Source organism: Dryobates pubescens, chromosome 21 (assembly GCF_014839835.1).
Source record: "Dryobates pubescens isolate bDryPub1 chromosome 21, bDryPub1.pri, whole genome shotgun sequence".
NCBI classification, from domain to species: domain Eukaryota; kingdom Metazoa; phylum Chordata; class Aves; order Piciformes; family Picidae; genus Dryobates; species Dryobates pubescens.
In genome coordinates, this window is record NC_071632.1 from 5,788,286 (window position 1) to 5,808,572 (window position 20,287).

The 20,287-nt window shown below is 47.5% G+C and overlaps 1 protein-coding gene across 2 annotated transcripts in view; it reads left to right on the top strand.

The window, feature by feature from the left end:
- Window positions 1-11,142, top strand: part of WDR37 (WD repeat domain 37) — a 36,729-nt gene extending 25,587 nt beyond the window's left edge. For both annotated transcript variants that reach the window (XM_054171247.1, XM_054171248.1), the window contains 3 exons: window positions 6,312-6,446; window positions 7,024-7,138; window positions 10,070-11,142. In XM_054171247.1, the coding sequence (XP_054027222.1) occupies window positions 6,312-6,446; window positions 7,024-7,138; window positions 10,070-10,201 (382 nt within the window). In that variant the 3' untranslated portion in view covers window positions 10,202-11,142. The remainder of the gene's footprint in view (window positions 1-6,311; window positions 6,447-7,023; window positions 7,139-10,069) is intronic.
- The last annotated feature ends 9,145 nt before the right edge of the window (window positions 11,143-20,287 follow it).

Sequence of the window (20,287 nt, forward strand, 5' to 3'; positions counted from 1 at the left end):
TTCAGAGAAAGGATCATGATTGATATGAGGTTTTATTCCATCTGTATGCTGAGTCCAAATGCTGTTGACCTGGAGTGAAGGTGCACATTGGAAAAGCTGTGCTGATATTTTGGCCTCTGCCACCAAAACCTATGAACAGTTGGGCAGTTTATTCTTTATGAATGAAACAGACCTTGAGCAACCTCTTTGGTCTCTCTGTTGCAGCTTTTATTTGTCTTCATACTTCTGTTTGTGTGTGTTGTCTGTCTCTGTTTAGTTCTTGCAGTGTATGAGTTTTTAGTGTTGACGCAGGTTTTTTTCTTCACCAAATACACTCAAAACTTCTGAGAGTCTTAAAACTGAGTTTCCTGTCGAATGACTAAGGTTGTTCATTTTGTTGAAGAGATGATTCTGTCACAGAATCACATCAGTCACTGAGGAATGCAGTCAGAGGGGAGATGGGGGCTCGGTATTTTGCAGTCGAAACGCTCTGAGGGATTTTATTTTTGGTCCATTATTGTACTTGCTATCAGCAAATGATTCTAGAATCACTCTCAAATCAACACTGTAACAGCCTTCTCACATTCTTCTCACAGCATAGAGGAAATGCTTTTAGCACATGCACACCAGGCATTTTTTGGCTTTCTTAAATCTGAATAATTCACCAAATGTAAAATATTTTGATAGGCTCTTGGAATCAGTTCTGTAACCTGGGTGTTACTGTCATCGATGCTGATGATTTGAAGTCCTTGAGCCTAAGTTTTAACAGCCTCTTGCTAAGTAGTACCTGACAAATAGCTGTCTAGAACCCATAGAGCAGCCTTTTTCCCCCCCACCATGTGCATTTCATTAGATAACTCCTAAACTATGTGCCAGACATTTCAACAAGGAGGCCAGCATACAGTAAGCCCTGTAACCCCTTCCCCCCACGAGTTTATTCCTCCCCACAAAGGATCCAAACCACCACCGAATCCCGGCAGAGCGTGGCTCGGAGGTTGTTTGGTTCCATCGCGCCCCGTTTGATGCTGCCCAGCGCTCGCTTTCCTCCTGGATGCGCAAAGGCACCTGCACGGAGCGCAACGGACCCTCAGCGAGCAGCAGGGCCGCGCTGTCCGAGCGCTCCCGGCGGGGCCAGCAGGGGGCGCCAGCACCCCGCCGGACGCCACCCGGCGGCAAGCGGCGCAAAGAGGAGCCGGAGCCTCTGCAGAGCCCTCCCCAGAGCGCAGCGGGCGGCTGCCGCCTCTTGCTCCGGTATTCCTCTCACCGGGAGCACCTCTTGGTTTGGACATGCGAGGGAGGGATCGAGGCTTCAAGCCTGCTGGGACGGGCAGTAGTTTTGTGCCCGGCAGTGTTGGGGTTTGTGTGTGTGGGTGCTTCAATCCTGTATCATTTCGTTATATGATGGTGAGAAAAGGAGATGCTGGCAATGTAAATACCATGAAATGCATATCTCTGGAACAGACAATGTTGATTTAAACCCTAAAAAAAGCACTTTTCAGTGCCAGCAGTTATCTCTGAACCCTCCCCTCCTATGTTAATTCCATCGTGGTTTGTTCTTCCGCTCAAGCTCTGCTGATCTTTGGAGAGAAATCCACAATCAGACTTTGGGACTTGTGTATAGGTCTTTGTGGAATCCAGTGCCTTTAGCACTTCCAAAACTTGAATGCTTCTCACCTGGGACTCCTGTGGTCAGTGCCACCACCCTTTAAATGTACAAGCTGTTGTCTGTGTCTGGAGGTGTTAAACCCAGGTGGTGACTTCCCCCTAGGCTGCAGCCTGCTCAGTGCGGGGATACACTTTGTTCCCCTAAAAGAAAGGAAATTCTTGTGCAGGAAATAATCATCTGAAATAGCATTTCCTTTGGGTTTCACTCCTGAGTTTTACTATTTGAAGTGAGAGAGAGATATTTGAGCACTCAAATTTTGCTGTTTAACTACAGTTTGGTGTGCATTGTAGAAACGTGTTTCTCTGGAGCTTCACCCCTCACAAGGATTATGCTTGTGAGTAGATGCCTTCTCACAGGCACAAAAAGCTGTTGTCTGGCAGTGTTCAGGGGTAAATCCCAGTACAGGCTGTAAATCAAAATGGAGAGAGCAGTGTTAACTTTTCTTTGGTGCAGTGCCAGTGAAGGTTCTGCATCAGCATTTCACGGTCCAACATTTCCAACAGCTTTTTTTTTTGCCCCCCCTCCTTTCCCCGATGTGCGAAGTTTCAGCAGATTGTTATGCAAAACAGTTTTGTGTCTCAGTGTGACTGGGGAGACAGCTGTTGGGCCTAATGAGGAGTGCTAGCACTACAGCATTTCTGTTGATTGAGACCCACGGAGGGAGCAGGATGTTGGAGGCCAGGCAGCGGTGTGTGGTGAGGAAGTGCCACGCTGTCAGCTGGCAGTGCACGCTCGGCTGCTCCCTATGACAAGATAAATGAGTTTTGCTGCAGTTTGGCGAGGCTGAAGCTTTTCTGGAGAATAGTTGTAGCAGACCAAACTCCCTGTGGGACCCACAGTTTGAAGTGTCATAAGACTGCTTCCTCTTTGCCAGGATTTTTTGTTAAATGTCCTACAATACCTGTCATCCCTCTGAGTTATTAAAAACCTAATGTCTTCTAGCATTCCATTAACACAGGGGCTGATGAGCTTTTGTTGACACTTTTTATTAATTTAGCCAGGGGGATGTTAGCTACAGTTTTATCTGGGTTGGAACAAACTGAAGATGAATGTAAGTGTAAACAGAAAGCAAAATGAGCCACATGGAAATGCAGGGGAAAGTGTTTTAATTTATGGATGGGATTAGGAAGGGAATACCTTGAAAATACTATTTGTATACTGGTTGCTCTGCCAGCTTCTTTCTTTCCACACAGACTTTGCTTCCCTTTGTTCTCACCTCTTTTTGGTTGGGCTAAAATCCTGGTTTAGTGTATAAGTAGGAAATGGCAGGGGAGGTTTAGGTTGGATGTTAGGAAGAAGTTCTATGCAGAGAGAGTGATTGCCCATTGGAATGGGCTGCCTGGGGAGGTGGTGGGGTCACTGTCACTGGAGGTGTTCAGGAGGACACTTGATGGGGTGCTTGGTGCCATGGGTTAGTTGTTTAGGTGGGTTGGATTAGTTGATGGGTTGGACACGATGATCTTGAAGGTCTCTTCCAACATTATCATCATCATTATTATTATTATCATTGTTATTATTATTATTATTGTTGCTGTTGTTGTTATTATTTCTGAATTAAAATGCCAAACAAAGAGAGTTTAGTGGAAGTCACAGTATCACAGTATCAGTAAGGTTGGAAGACACCTCAAAGATCATCGAGTCCAACCTGAAGTCAGGCTGGTGGAAGACAATTTCAGTGCTAAGAATGCACCATCCCTATTCTGACTGTGTGAATAAGTCTCCTTTCCAAGTGTGGAGGTGCTTGAGGAAGGAGACTTTATCAGTTGAGACCTTCATGTCTGCTGCAACTTTTTGACTTCTGGGTCATAAAGTCCAGAAGATTAGGTGAAGACCTCTTGGTTCTTATTGTAATCATCTCCCTGGTAGCTTAGTTGCACTCTAATAATGCATGAGAAAACTTGGTATCATGAATAAAGTGGGTCTTCATCCTAATTAAAACTTAATTTGGTGTCAATTTAAATTAAGAGGCTTGCATAAACTGGTCCATTGTGACCTGGGGAGTGCTAATCTCAATCAGCAGCTTGGGTAGGACATGAATTCAGATTTCTGCATAACAACCCAAGTGACAGGAACAACTGACAACTTCAATTAAAATGGCTGAATTGGAAAGCAATTGATGTGCCTGACCCAGGCTGCAAGAGAGGTCATTCAGTGAAATCTGTGGGAACAGCTGAGAAGCCTTCCCTGATGATTTTGGGGAGAGACAAACCTGCTTTGTTAGTACGTTGTGTGGGCAGAAAAGAACTGGGTTTGAGTTGGGAATTCAGGCAGTATTGAAATGAAAATAGTAGTAGTACAAATGCTTTAATTGGATAATATGTAACAATAGGTAAAAGGTAAAAAACCCCCAAACATCTCCTCGTCAAGAGAGCTGTTCATCTGAGCTCAGCAGTATACTGTGCTATGAAAGTATGGAATACAAAGATAATGAAATGCTAAAATAAAATTAGTCCATAAAATTCTTTATATAATCACTTCTGAAAGTAATATTTTGCTCTTCCCATTTCTGGAAGTATTCTTAGGGGGCTTTCTGTGGTCTGCCTTCTGCATTTATAGACACGAGTAAAATCTGAGTCATGGGATCATAGGATCAACCAGGTTGGGAAAGACCTCAGAGATCATCAAGTCCAACCCATTACTTAGTACCTAACACCTCATGACAACTAAACCATGGCTCCAAGTGCCACATCCAATCCTTTTTTGAACACCTCCAGTGGTGGTGACTCCACCACCTCCCTGGGCAGCACATTCCAGTGGCCAATTACTCTTTCTGAGAAGAACTTTCTCCTCACCTCCAGCCTAAACTTCCCCTGGCACAGCTTGAGACTGTGTCCTCTTGTGCTGGTGCTGGTTGCCTGGGAGAAGAGACCAACCCCCACCTGGCTACAGCCTACTTTCAGGTAGTTGTAGACAGTAATAAGGTCTCCCCTGAGCCTCCTCTTCTCCAGGCTAAACACCCCCATCTCCCTCAGCCTCTCCTCACAGGGCTGTGCTCCAGACCTCTACCCAGCCTCATTGTACTTTGCTGGACATGTTCACATGTCTCAGTGTTCTTCTTAAATGGAAGGGCCCAGAACTGGACACAGAAGTGATCATTCTTCTTACTACTATTACTTAACACTTTTATCTGACTCAGGCTTTAGCTGCTTGTAGAACAGGAGTAGAAATCATGATTAGCAGTGATTAGATTGCTGCAGCTCTTGCTAGTGGAGTTACACTGGGAGCTCTGTACATGTATCACAGCTGCATCCAGGGGTGTGTACAAAATAGCTGCAGTTACACCTCTTCAGTGTCTGTGCTGTGGATGACAAAGGCCTGAGGTAGTTCTGCAGAAGTCCTTGGGTGGAGAGGGAAAGAACTTGACTACTGGTCTCAAAACATTGGTGAGGAAGAATTGTGCTATATGCTGCCAATTCAGTTTTGGTTGCCTGAGAAGCTTGGTGGACATCAGTACAGAACTTCAGAACTGAATTAGGGTTTCAAGACTGGCTGTGTTTAGCTCATATTAGGGCCAGAGGAATGTGAGAGACACCTCCAGAATGACTTTCCACTGCTGGGCACTTACAGAATCATAGAATTGTTAGGGTTGGAAGGGACCTCAAGGAAGGGACCATGGGCAGGGACACCTCACACTACATCAGGTTGCTCAGAGCCACATCCAGCCTGGCCTTAAAACCTCCAGGGATGGGGCTTCTACTACCCCCTGGACAACCTGTTCCAGTGTCTCACCACCCTCATGGTGAAGAATTTCTTCCTAGCATCCAATGAATCCACCCATTTATAGTTTTGCTCCATCCCCCTCAGTCCTATCACTACCTGACACTAATTTTATTTGACCATTTTATTGTTTTTATATTCCATACACTTGGAGCAATCCAGCCCTGTGTACACCTCAAGTGACACAGCTTCTTGTTAGAATATTTTTTTTTTGCTCTAAAATACCCACTTGGAGTTTCAGTATTTCAGATTAGCTGGAAAAAAAAAGGTGTGGCAGTTTAGGCTGGGTGCCTCTTGCTGCTGCTGCCACACAAGATACACCTGCGGTGCCCCGGGTGTCCAGCCCGGTGGGTGGACACAGGAAGCTGTGTATTTTACAACCATAATGTCCTGCTCCCTATAAATCCATCTGCAAGGTCTCACATTTCCTTTCTTCCCTTGCTGCCCCTGTGGCAGATGCTCCCTATCTGGTAGTGGAGGGGGAGTTATCTCAAGGCCTCTTGGGCCTGGTTAGGCCTAATGCCAAGAGGAGAAGGGGGAAAGGCAATCTCAGATCTGGCCAGCTGAGATTAGCCTAACAGTGGAGAGGGGGGAAGAAAGAGCCCTGGGGGTTTTTGGGTGTACCCTCAGGTGGGGAGAAGGGAGTGCTGGGAGGCTTCTGGGCATGCTTTGGGATCTCCTTTGTCACTGTGCTTGTAGTCTCTCTGTAAAACACTCACTGCTTTTCCATTTCAACTTAACATCGCCTCTGCAATCCATTTGTCTGAGTCTCATTTTTTCTGCCCCGGTGGGAGGCAGGGCAAGGATCTGCCTCAACCTGGGACAAAAAAAGGAGAGGCAACTTACATATTTGAAAGGGAATGCTGGAACAGAAAACAGATCTTTGAGTCAGATGCTAGTTTAATGAAGAACTGTAGGGCTTGACATCTTCCTCTTCATGTCTGTTTAGCACTGTGACATCTGCAGTTTTCACTGTGGGAGACAACGTTGTTTCTGGTAGTGACGATCGCACTGTAAAAGTTTGGGACTTGAAGAACATGAGGTCTCCTATAGCCACGATCCGCACAGACTCTGCAGTCAACAGGTAGGCAGCTCTCTGAGCTACTGACTTTCTTCAGTCCTGCTCCCTTAGTTAATTCGTCAGTTCTTTCACACGTGGGAATGGCTCAAAGCTGTGGCAGCAGAGTCGTGGGCTGGGCATTAGGAAGCATCTCTGTACCAAGAGAATGGTTGAACACTGGAGCAGGATTCTGAGAGCGGTGGCTGATGACTCAAGGCTCTCAGTGTTTAAGAGACATCGGAAGAGTGCCTTTGATAGGATGGTTTGGTTTGTGGTCAGCCCTGACTTACTCAGGTGGTTGGACTAGGTGATGCCTTCCAGCTGTACCCTCATGGGATGTACCTTAGTTTTTAGTCACTGCAATTGAAGTTGGGATTGGTGAGATTCTGAAATCACCTGCAGTGGCTTTCTAAAGCGCAGGTGCAGGCAATGTTAATTTGCAGTGCCCACACTGTCCTGCTCCTCAGGGGTTTGCTGTGTGGGCTGTAGCATCTGAACCTTTAATACTGTGTTTCCACTTGCGAATTCTAATCTTCAGCTGTGTCACTTCCCATGTGCTTAAACTCCTAGTGTGATGTTGTGTCCTGTCCCCCATGTGCAGGATCAATGTGTGTGTTGGCCAGAGGATCATCGCCCTGCCCCACGACAACCGGCAGGTCCGGTTGTTCGACATGTCCGGAGTGCGCCTGGCGCGGCTGCCGCGCAGCAACAGACAGGTGAGCAGCACCGGGGCTAAGGGGGCCTTTGGCAGCTCTAGCTTACACTGCACAGCTGCTGAGAGACACTTGGCTGTGCTGCTGGCAGTTGTGGAAATGACCCACGTGCAAATAAGCACCAGATGTGGAATTTTTGTTTGGAGTTGGGAACGTCTCCGGTGCATTTCATCAGCATTTTTCTCCTTCCTCAAGTGAAGATGTCTGTGCCCTGGGCAGGGTGTGTGAGAGCCCTGCAGGGGTGTGTGAATGTCTGTGCGCTGGGCAGGGTGTGTGAGAGCCCTGCAGGGGTGTGTGAATGTCTGTGCCCTGGGCAGGGTGTGTGAGAGCCCTGCAGGGGTGTGTGAATGTCTGTGCCCTGGGCAGGGTGTGTGAGAGCCCTGCAGGGGTGTGTGAATGTCTGTGCCCTGGGCAGGGTGTGTGAGAGCCCTGCAGGGGTGTGTGAATGTCTGTGCCCTGGGCAGGGTGTGTGAGAGCCCTGCAGGGTGTGTGAATGTCTGTGCCCTGGGCAGGGTGTGTGAGAGCCCTGCAGGGGTGTGTGAATGTCTGTGCCCTGGGCAGGGTGTGTGAGAGCCCTGCAGGGGTGTGTGAATGTCTGTGCCCTGGGCAGGGTGTGTGAGAGCCCTGCAGGGGTGTGTGAATGTCTGTGCCCTGGGCAGGGTGTGTGAGAGCCCTGCAGGGGTGTGTGAATGTCTGTGCCCTGGGCAGGGTGTGTGAGAGCCCTGCAGGGGTGTGTGAATGTCTGTGCCCTGGGCAGGGTGTGTGAGAGCCCTGCAGGGGTGTGTGAATGTCTGTGCCCTGGGCAGGGTGTGTGAGAGCCCTGCAGGGGTGTGTGAATGTCTGTGCCCTGGGCAGGGTGTGTGAGAGCCCTGCAGGGGTGTGTGAATGTCTGTGCCCTGGGCAGGGTGTGTGAGAGCCCTGCAGGGGTGTGTGAATGTCTGTGCCCTGGGCAGGGTGTGTGAGAGCCCTGCAGGGGTGTGTGAATGTCTGTGCCCTGGGCAAGGTGTGTGAGAGCCCTGCAGGGGTGTGTGAATGTCTGTGCCCTGGGCAGGGTGTGTGAGCCCCCTGCAGGGGTGTGTGAATGTCTGTGCGCTGGGCAGGGTGTGTGAGAGCCCTGCAGGGGTGTGTGAATGTTGTGGCTTGTGCTGTGTCAGAGGAGTGACTCACTGTGAAGTTTGATGTGGTTTGGGTTTTTTTAATTATTTTTTTTTTGCTTGCTTGGTTTGGTTTGGTTTTTGTGGTTGTTTTGAGGTTGTTTGGTTTTGGGTTTTGTTGGTTTGTCTTTCTCCCCCCCAATTACACAGTGTTTGTTATATGAAGAAACAAAAGGAAACAAGCAGTTTTGTTTGTGAGTTTTGTTCACTCACCTTGTGTGACTGGCTAATATGTGTGGTGGTGTTTTCCCTCCCATGCTCACACACAGGCATTCTTGGTGTTTGGTCCTACCCTGTCCTTACTGCAGCCCTCAGTTTTGTGCAGTTGTGCTGCTGTTTGGCATGGCAGGCATCACAAGTGGAGCAAATGTGACTAAGTGCTGTTAATGGGATATGCCATTTCAATAGAATTTGGGGTGGATTCAACAGGAAGGAGTTTTAAGGAGTTTTAAGCCTTATTCAGTCCTTTTATTTTGAGTCTTTTTGTAGTTCAGTGGGGTTTACTAGGCTGTTGTTTAATCTGGGGTTTGGTTATTTTTCTTTCTTCATTTTTCCTTTCCTTCAATATTTCCAATCAGGCTGACACTGCTGAAATCATGGGAAGTTCATTTTTGTGACTTAAATGTTGGTCAGAATTCTCCTTGGGGTATTTTTTGTTACTGTAGGACTTGAACAATAGATAAGGCATTGCCTTTCCTCAGTGTGAAATTGCTCTTTCTTTAGCATTATCCTTTCTGTGTTATGGCTGTGGTGGACACTCAATCTTGCAGGTTTCTAGCAGAGTAGTTGCCAGCATGCAGTTATGTACTTTAGGATTGCTTTTAGAGATAAAAAGGCTAACATCAAAATCCCATTTGCTTTTGTGAATAAAGTGTAATTAGGTAGCAAACAGACCTTGGAAATGTCTGGAGTTCTGGTGCACCTGTTTGTGTGCCCCTCTCAGTATGGATCTCCTTCTTACAAAGCCTTTCTCCTTGCAGATGACTAAGAATGTGCTCTAGGGTTCTCTAGAGTTGTGAACACCCCTGTGAGTGTTAGCAGGTTTGCATGTTGGCTCCCACTAACCTCTTGACATAGAAGCTTTCACGATCTGCATAGAAGCTTTCACAGTTCCTGCAGTGTGCCCAGGTGGCCAAGAGGGCCAGTGGCATCCTGGCCTGTATCAGTAGCAGTGTGGCCAGCAGGAGCAGGGAGGTCATTCTGCCCCTGTACACTGCACTGGTTAGGCCACACCTTGAGTCCTGTGTCCAGTTCTGGGCCCCTCAGTTTAGGAAGGAGGTTGACTTGCTGGAACATGTCCAGAGAAGGGCAACAGAGTTGGTGAGGGGTTTGGAACACAAGCCCTGTGAGGAGAGACTGAAGGAGCTGGGGTTACTTAGCCTGGAGAAGAGGAGGCTCAGGGGAGACCTTATTGGTCTCTACAATAGACAGTAGACAGGCAGGGGCTGGTCTTTGTCCAGGCAGCCAGCACCAGAACAAGAGGACACAGTCTCAAGCTGTGCCAGTGGAGGTTTAGACTGGATGTTAGGAAGAAATTCTTCATAGAGAGAGTGATTGCCCTTTGGAATGGGCTGCCCAGGGAGGTGGTGGAGTCACCGTCATTGGAGGTGTTTAGGAGGAGATTTGATTGGGTGCTTGGTGCCATGGTTTAGTTGATTAGGTGGTGTTGGATGATAGGTTGGACGTGATGATCTTGAAGGTCTCTTTCAACCTGGTCTGGTCTGGTCTATTCTCTTCTACCCTACCCTCAGTAATCCTGCTGTCTCCTGAACTGTTGCAGGGCCACAGAAGAATGGTGTGCTGCTCAGCGTGGTGTGAGGACCACCCCATCTGTAACCTCTTCACCTGTGGGTTTGATCGCCAGGCTATTGGGTGGAACATCAACATCCCTGCTTTGTTACAAGAGAAATGAAGTGCTGGCAACGTGGCTGCAGCTCCTGCTGCCGAGGACTACTTCTCCCCTTGGCAGACCTCTCCAAACGCCAGTCTGCTGCGGCTGTGAAGCTCTTCCTTAGCAGAGACTCGAGCAGCTGCTGCTCTTGTTCCCACGTTGTGCAGTTTGCATGGGTTGTACAGACAATGTGATTCTTTTCTTTTTTATTTTGTTTCAATTAGTTTGTCTGGTGTATCAACTTTTCTATTCTGGCATCCACTGGTCAGTGTGTTCCCTGTTGCAAATGTTCTAAGTTATTTAGCGTTGAATAGCTGCACAGTAGGGCATTACGTTTGTGACATGAATGTGAAAGCTCTGTAATTAATGTAGGGTGTTAGAGCAAGTCTGTTACATTTTTCTCATGACTATACATATCTGCCCTGTGTGACAAAGAACCTGCAGGGCTCCAACTTTGAAATGAAGTGTGACTTTTCACTAGGTGTGTGGTGGCAAACATTTTCCTGTCTGCATCTCATTTGGAATACCTTTTTTTTAACAGTGCTGCAGCGTAGTGCAACTTCGACTCCCATTTTCGTTCCAGTTACTGGAGAAATAGTAGAATTGAGAAGGAAAATGCAAGCAACTTGCAGTTGAGTAAAGACTGCCAGGTAGTTGAGTAAAGACTGCCAGGTTTGTTTGGAAAGCTTTTTTTTTTTTGTACTTCTGAAAAAGCAAAGTATTCATCCTGCCCTTCTTCTATAAAGTGACTCAAATCTCATGGTGTTTCCTGCTAGCAAAGATCCAGAGCATCATGATTCTAATCACTGAAACCTAGTCAAGCAAATTCTGAAGCACTTTAGTTTATAGCTATTGTTATAAACCATTTATGAAAAGTTTGACTCTACCAGTGAATGTGAGCTGACCTTTGTAAGAAGGATTGCTTCTTTTTGGTGATCTGCCCAGAAAGGAAATAGGTTGTGGGGTTGTTTTTTTTTTTGGGGGGGGGGGGTGGGGGTTGGTTGTTGTTTAATTTGATTTTGTTTTTTAAACTATACCTACAGTGAGCGTAGTTTTCTTTTGTGTTCACTTCCCATGTTTTTGTTTTGAGCCAGCAATACAAAGTCAATGAGTACTACCTCAAAAATGAATGTTGGTCAAGATGCATTGAATCTCTCTGTAGCTTAGAAAAAAAGCACTTTTGGTCTGTGGCTGAAGTCCTGTCTCTGCCTTGAGAGGAAAGACAATCATACCAAATGTGATCCTTAGGATAATGAACACATACAGCTAATGGAGCAATATGAAAGTTGTCTGTCACCTTTCTGTTCTCAGCTGTGGCAAGGGCTGCTCTAGTTCCTGCTCTCTTCCAGAAGGGGGTAACTGCCAGATCTCTCTACTCCCTCCCAAATGATCTCACTCTGGGTTTAGTCTTCACTGTCCTTAGCTTTCTTTGCACTGGCAGTGGGGTGTTTTACCAGGGCTGCTGATTGTGTGAGTAAATACAGGTGTCAGCTGACACCCTCAGGAGAACAAACCCCCTGCTTCAGACAGCCACTGCTGTGTAGCTAAAGGGAGATCATACCCCTGACTGTCTGACATAGCACAGAGCCAGAGGAAGGCTGAGGGGAGCCAAGGGTGCACTCTTATAATGTGATTTGGGGGGAGGGGGGCATTAGGTGTTAGGAACTTATTATCTCATTACTATGATTTTGTGAAGCTATAGCTGTGCTCATGTCCTCTGCAGCACTGTTTAGAGTGACATTAAGATATGTTAACTGTTCTGTTGACTAACAGATAGTGGCATTGGAGTGCAATGGGATTGGATGAAGAATGCCTCGTTGAGTAATTGCAGGGAAACTGAGGTCCTAGACTGATTGTGAACTGTAACAGTAAGGAAGCTCGAGATGATGAATGGAGGATGTATGTAATGTCTTTATAGTATAGGTGGTCATAATATCATATTAGCTTGATATCTTGGATTTTTCTGTTGGTTTTCTCTCTCTCTCTCTCTTTTTTTTTTTGAGATACAAGATATATCCAGAATTTTACTGAAGTCATCTTAAAATACCAAGAGTAGCAAGGTTGCAGGAAGCAGCTGCAGAGTTTTCAGTCTTCTGACAGCAAGGGTTGCAGGATGGTGTCAAAAGTTGATTTTCACTTTTTTTTGTCCCCTGGGTTTCTAACTCTTGGGTAAAGCCATTAGATGTTGGATTGCAAGTGTTGCTCTTTAAGGAGGAGAGATTCTCTTTTTGTTGGAGTTGGTAATGGAGAGAGCGTTACACAGGTTGATGCTGTTAAAAAAGAACAAGATGAAAACGTCTCCTCAGTCTGGAGAAGCAGCTGCAGCATGGCCTGCATGTGTCTTGAGCAGTGAGTGTGCTTTTATTACCTGAAGTGGTGGGAGGGTCACTGGTTTGCTAAGCTGTCTGCTGAAGCTTCTCAGATACCTATGTGACAGGGGACCAAGAGTCTCTATGCAGCTTAACCATCAGTGCTGCAAACTCTTGATATCACCAGAGGGGACATCCTCTGGCAGTGAGAGTGGGATGCTTACACGCTTCTGCTTTGACAAAATCAACCAACTAAGGTGCTAGAGCCATGTTCTGTTGAGCAGGCTAATGCTGAAATCAGCTAACACTTCACTATCACTTAGCTTAATTTCTTGTACTGTAGCCTGGGTTAAGGGTCACTCCCCTTTGAAGCAAATCACACGGGAGCATGGCAGTGAATGAGGCTGCACTGGCCAAGCACGTGGCAAACATTTCACAGCTTTGAGTGTTCTAAAGAGTGGGTTTTTTTCAGCTCTGAGCAATGTCCAGCATTTCATAAAAGGAGGAGAGTTACAGTTTCAGTGTTGTGCAGAACTTCACAGACAACTCATCACTGGGCAAAAGCAAGCTTTTATGTCTTTCTCAAAGCAATGCACATCAGTTTTCACAGTTTGTGTATACAATCAGATCTGGAATGAAACATCATCTTTGTTGCCTAAATATGTGAAAACTACCTTTTTGGAAAGAAACCCCCAACTTTCTAAGTTATGTGGAACCACTTTTTATTATTCTGCTAATTTGTTTTTAGATGTAAAATGGTTTTTCTTCATTATGATTCAAAATGCATTAAAGCATTCAACAGTTCCTTTTTGCAGGTTGTTGTTCTTCCCTGTTGCAGCAGAGTTCTGTTCATCTTTGTATTTCACTTGGTTAGTAGCCAAAGGATGCTCTTTGCCACTTTCCACTCCTTTCTGCTGAAAGAATCCTGCACCTGGGTTGGGGCAGTCTTAAGCACAAATCCAGGTTCGGTGAGGAGTGGCTCAGGAGCAGCCTTGAGATGGACTTGAGGGTATCAGTTGGTGACAAACTCCCCATGAGCCAGCACTGGTCGCTGGCAGCCCAGAAGGCAGCTCTGTGTGCTGGGCTGCATCCAAAGCAAGGAAAGCAGCAGGACAGGAAGAGGATTCGGCCCCTCTGCTCTGCTGAGATCCTACCTGCAGCACTGACTCCAGCTCTGGTGTCCCCAAAGGCAGAGAGTTGATTTTGACTTCCTTGTTAGTTTGTGTTAAACCTTATTCAAATGTTTGCAATGCCAGAGATCAGCCTTGTGCAGAGGCAAAGCTGAGCCTGAGTGTTTCGGTGGCACTGTATCCTCCCAAGGCTGCCACTGCTGAGCATACAGCAAGGCAAAGTTCGACAGTGCACAGCAAACACTTCTGAAAGCAGGTTGGTAGTATGGAAAACCCTCGAAGTACAGGATTAAAGCATTAGGGAAAAGGGAGAGAAATGAAGGAAGAGCAAAACTTTTCAGCAGCAGTTTCAGGGTAGAGGGAATAGTGATGATATTAATGAAGGTTGTTTTCCAGTGTGGGTAACTGCAGGATGTGTTGTCTTGGCCTTTCATGTTTCATGAAGCTTGTGAAAACTCTCTGCCAGAAGGCTGTCAAGAAGTTGGATGCTGTTGTGATGCACCCTTCAGAAGTGCTGAGCTCCCATCAGTGTTCTGCACAGCCTGGTGGGTGGTTAGTAGTTTGGAAAATCAGATTCATGGCTCCAATTACGGGTCTGGAAACTTCATTTTCAGTGCTGTACCCTAATTTTGTCTATATTTTATGTTGCTGAATTAATGTACTGAGAAGTTCTTGGGCACAGATGCGTGGTTTACTGAAATCAAAGAAATCCCTCCCATGATTATCTAAGGCTACTTGGAGTTCACAGTTGGGAAACTGAAGCTAGGCTGTGTCAGTTCCTGGTATAACTCCACGGAGCAGTGAACGAACCCTTTCTGTCAGATGCTTGTTGCTCCTCTTGCAAAACTCATTTCACTCCTGGTGTTTGCAAGGGTACTGATGATAGGGTCCTGCAGTCCTGGAGGACACCATGTCCAGCATCCCCAGGAGCAGCTGCAGGTGGCTGCACAGGGAACAGCGACGAGGACCCCAAGGGAGTGCACTCAGCTCCAGCATGAAAAGCACAGGAGAAGGTGAGAGGGTGTGAAGGTGATGGGTGTGAGTCACTGAGGTGAGTTAGAAGGTTAAAAAACTGAATAAAGGCAGCATCTGTGAGAGGGAGAGGAGGGATGGGCTGTGGGACAGGGCACCTTTTGGGCAGCTTTCTTTTGGAGGATCTGGTGTGATTCAGAGCTGTGATACCTGGAGGTAGGGTCTGTGGGTGTGAGTCTCAGTTCCTCACCAGAGAGCATGGATTTTGTTACTGATTACAGCAGCTTTGCCAAAAGGGTGAGCACCCCTTCTAGTCATTGCTGCACATAAGGTCTCCCCAGCAAGATACCTGCTGTGTTTGCAGCACTGCTGCATGTTGCCCTGAGTGCTCTAGGAGTGCCATAGCAGTATAGATACTGCTGGGCTCATAACATACTCTGGTTCTTCCAAACTCCATCCCTCCTCTCCATGCAGTGCTGTTGGCCTCAGTGAGGAATCAAGTGTTTGCAGGAGCCTCATCTGCTCCTTTGAGTTACTACCTCAAAGCACTTACAACTCTTTGAAATATCTTTCTGCTCTCCCACTAGAAAGCCATAACCACTGAAATGTCACCTTCCACTGTCCTCTTCCTCTCACCAGAAAGGGGTTTTTCCTTTCCTCTTCAGTGTCTTCCTGTCTCAAAGTGACTTGAGGGGGGCAGGGAAAGGTAAAGCCAAGCATGTGAACAAGTCCACATCAGGCTTTTTCTTAATCAGCTTCTGTGATGTTGCAGCCAAGCTGCTCTGTCAATAGGCTTTACATTTATTTTCCCATACTGAAGGCCAAAGATTAATTTATCTGGACATCCACTCCACCTTGCAACACAGCCTTGTTATACTCGATAACATGTGGAGCTATTTTAATCCAGCTTAATTTGATCTTGATCTTTAGTTAATATCCTTTTGATTTTTCCTCTGGCCTGTTTTGCTGAAGTTTACAAGTACAAAATCATAGGAGAAATGGTATCTAACTTCTGATCCACTTTGTTAATAAGCTGATTACAAGTATTTAAAGTTATCTCCTCTTCTCCAGATGCAACAGAACAAATGACCTCTAAACACCACCAGCCTTGCCAACATGTTATAAGAGCTCTTGCTGGAAGTAGACTTTATCAAAATGCAGATGGAGACCTTGTTCTAGCAATTCAAACAGAATCACAGCATCACCGAGGTTGGAAGAGACCTCCAAGATCACCAAGTCCAACCTGTCACCACAGACCTCATGACTAGACCACGTCCAATCCCCTCTTGAACACCTCCAGGGACGGTGACTCCACCACCTCCCTGGGCAGCACATTCCAATGCCTAATGACTCTCTCAGTGAAGAACTTTCTCCTCACCTCCAGCCTAAACTTCCCCTGGTGCAGCTTGAGACTGTGTCCTCTTGTTCTGGTGCTGGTTGCCTGGGAGAGGCACAGGATCACAAGATGTTAGGGTTTGGAAGGGACCTCTGGAGTTCGAGTCCAATCCTCCTCCTCTCTTCCCCACCCCCTTCCCCCCCCCCCTCCCCCCCCTTCCACTTGCTTTCTTCCTCCCGAAATGTCCTATCCTGTGCGCTTCCCGAAAGCTCTCCCTGGGGAGCCGAGCAGCTGGCCCCGGCGGGGCTGGCCCCGACTGTTCGCGGGCGGAAGGGTTTGAGCGCCGGGCGCGGTGTGAGCAAGAGCTGCCGGCAGAGGGCGCGCTGAGCCTCGCAGACGCGGAGGCAAAGCCCGGCTGGGTTCCCTTGCAAGGAGCCAGGCGAAGCTCTTCTGGTTCATAATTCATGTGCCTGCAGGACAACGTAAAGGAGCAGAATACGTCTGTCAGGGCGGCCGTGCTACTTTGCTGTGAAAAATGCTATCAACCAAATGTCTTGGAACATCGCTGGATGTAACACGGGTTTAAAGGTGCTGGCCAGAACGGAAAGAGCCTCCCTTCCTCTGGCTCAGCTGGGCCTCCTCCGTTAACCTTTCCTCCACAGCTCTGAGGAGAAGGTAATGGCATAAGCACAGTTTTGCTGCTGTAAAGGCACACAGAGGCTTTTGTTTTCTGTTTTTTTGACCAGTACATTTCTCATGGTTTTATATCATTTTAATTAAATAGAGACTACCTTGCTCTTCAGGGCTAGATTTGCCTTATTGAAGACTGCTGGTCTGGGTGGAGCTGTGCACGCTGGATGCCCAAATGCGAATCTCTCTGGGGAAGGATACATCCCCTAGATGCCTGCCCAGCAGTAGCTGCAAGCAGTTAGCTGGCAGCAATACACAGGCACTGCCAAAAGAAGTATTAACCACACCTACTGATTCATTGATTGTCATTTTAAACCATGAACTGAAGGGCTCTGCTCAGATGACTTCATGGAAAGCTATCAAGCCCAGGGTGTGCCCTGCCCATGGGTTAGGGCCTCTAAGCTGGTGCTTGCCTTGTGTAGCACCTCCACTGTGGCTGGAGGGATGAGGTGCTGGTGGGATGAGGTGCTGACAGTACCAGGGACGGCTGGGATGAGTTGCTAAGGTGTCTCCATGCCCCAGGTGCAAGGGAGCTGATGCTCACTGCAGGTGGAGAGGGGAATGGAAAAACTGGAGCACTTAAAAACCCCAATAATCTAAGCTTGGGGGGTTTTGAGTGCTTCAAGATAATAAAATATTTCAGCTAATCAGCAAAGCATTTAATCAAACTCTCAGTCAGTTTAGTTTCTTAAAGACCAGGAACTCCCAACTCAGACTCATTGAAATATGGTTTTATTTTGTCAGGTGGATACAGGGAGCTTGGTCCTTACTTGCTTCAAGCCAGCATCAGCCTGGAGCGGGCACTGCAGTGCCTGAGGCTGTGCTGCAAAGCTGAGGAGGGGTCAGATGTGGAGCTCCCTGTGGTGTTTCAAAGTCATTGAGCAGTTTTTTGAGTCTTTTAGCTAAGCAGTGAAGAGATCTCCACGTGAAATGGGGAGTTTGAAGTGAACTAAAACATCTTCAGTTTAGTAAAAAATGTGTTACTTTTCTCTTCAGAAGGGAAATCTCCTGACACTTGGATATAGTTGGACAGTCCAAGCTGCACTTGTAGAAACTATGTGTGGGTGGAAAGCATCACACACTTTGTGAGGTGTTTTCTTTAATCCAGATGCAGTAATGTTTCCAATACTGCAGTTGGTACCTAGTCAGTCTCCCAATAAAAGCCTTCTGCATTACAACAAGAACAAAAACCCCTCAAAACACTTGGCCAGACCATGTATAAACTCTGACTAACAGAGACCTGCTAGAGCAATAAACAAACATGTTTAGCACCTAAGGCACTGGTACCCTCCATGGATTCTGAGAGTTCATTAAACCTTGCCCTGTAAACTTATGGACCAATTTTGTCTCATGCTGTCTAGTCTGCCAAGATCTTGCTCTGTAATTCCCTAAACAGGATAAACTCCTAAATATTCAGCCAGCAGCAAGAGGAGCAGCAGCTGAGTGTAAGCAGCAGTCCCACTGCCTCACTCCCTGCCATGCCTGCAGCCCACTTCCATGCCTGCCATGCCTGCAGCCCACTTCCATGCCTGCCATGCCTGCAGCTCACTTCCATGCCTGCCATGCCTGCAGCCCACTTCCATGCCTGCCATGCCTGTAGCTCACTTCCATGCCTGCAGCTCTCTTCCATCCCTGCTATGCCTGCAGCTCACTTCCATGCCTGCCATGCCTGCAGCTCTCTTCCATCCCTGCCATGCCTGCAGTTCACTTCCATGCCTGCCATGCCTGCAGCTCTCTTCCATGCCTGCCATGCCTGCAGCCCACTTCCATGCCTGCCCTGCCTGCAGCTCACTTCCATGCCTGCCATGCCTGCAGCTCTCTTCCATCCCTGCCATGCCCACAGCTTCCTTGGGTCCCTGCATTCAACAGTCGTTACAATGGGGCAGTCAGGGGGACAGCCTGCACTGCTGCCTCTGCCTTTCTGCTGGGCATCTGCTGCCTGCCCCAGACCATGCCCAGCATTAGAATGCCTCTGGTCTGGCACTGGGTACCTGGAACCTCGCCTGGGCTGACAGCCTGTGCCAGTGTGGGGTTGTGTTTGTGCTGTGTTTAAGAGAGCTCATCTCGCCCCTTCCCTCCAAAAGAGAGGCATAGTGGTGCTGCTAGGTACCTACACTGAGCTTGCAGAAGGCAAATGTCATGGGGGATACATTGCCACATACACTCCACAGGTGTGTATGATAAGTTTCAAGCTGGCATGTTGTTCCCTGTGAGTGGGACAGCTTAGAATCAGATGCAAAATCATAAAGTTAATACTAAAGCCTTCTATGTTTTCCACCCCCTTCCATTCCAGCCACAGGTTTTGCTGTGTTCAGCAAAATGGCAGCTCTGAAGCCCTGGAAGCTGTTGTGGTTTTCCTAGCACAGGGGAAGTGGTTAAAAAAAACCAGAGTAGCTCCCTGTAACTATTTGCCTTTCCCTGCCTTTCCTATACTTACTTAATTCTCTGTGAGCTGGTTCTGTGTTTATCACAGCTCGGTCCCAGGATAAGTGGCAGACACTCCACACTTTTAAGCAGAGCTGTTGGATAGTCTGTGTAGACTGCAGCCCTCAGAGATGCCTTAGAAAACTTGTGACACAAGTATTAGGCCTGTTTTGTGCTCCTCTAACTGCTCAATTGTGCAGAGCTCCTAGAGAAAGGAAAATGTAAGCTAGTAAATCACAGGATGTCAGGACTTGGAAGAGACCTCTGAAGATCATCAAGTCCAACCCCCCTTGCAGGACCATGGAATCCAGCACAGGTCACACAAGAATGCATCCAGATGGGTCTGGAAAGTCTCCAGAGAAGGAGACTCCACAACCTCTCTGGGCAGCCTGTTCCAGTGCTCTGTGACCCTCACAGTGAAGAAGTTCCTCCTCATGTTGAGGTGGAACCTCCTGTGCTGTAGTTTCCATCCATTGCCCCTTGTCCTATCACAGGGTGCAGCTGAGCAGAGCCTGTGCCCTCCCTATTGACACCCAACCTTCAGATATTTATAAACATCTATCAAATCCCCTCTCAGTCTTCTCCAGACTGAACAGCCCCAGGGCTCTCAGCCTTTTCTCACAGGGCAGTGCTCCAGGGAGCCCTCTGTTGGACTCTATCCAGCAGATCCCTGTCCCTCTTGAACTGGGGAGCCCAGAACTGGATGCAATATTCCAGGTGAGGTCTCACTAAGGCAGAAGGGGAGGAGAACCTCCTTTGATCTGCTGGACACACTCCTCTTAATGCACCCCAGGATACCTTCTTGGCCACAAGGGCACATTGCTGTCCCATGGATTACTTGTTATCCACCAGGACTCCCAGATCATAAACAATCTCTTGTAAATAGTTTTTCAGCCCTTGGAAAGTTACAAAGTTAAAGCCCCAGGCAGTTGATCAGTTTTCACAGCCAGCACCAGAACAAGAGGACACAGTCTCAGGCTGTGCCAGGGGAGGTTTAGGCTGGAAGTTAGGAAGAAGTTCTATACAGAGAGAGTGATTGCCCATTGGAATGGGCTGCCCGGGGAGGTGGAGGAGTCACCATCATTGGAGGTGTTCAGGAGGAGACTTGATGGGGTGCTTGGTGCCATGGTTTACTTGTTTAGGTGGGTTGATGGGTTGGATGCAATGATCTTGAAGGTCTCTTCCAACCTGGTCTGGTCTATTCTATTCTACTGATGAGTGTTGGTCATTTGCACCTTAAACAAGG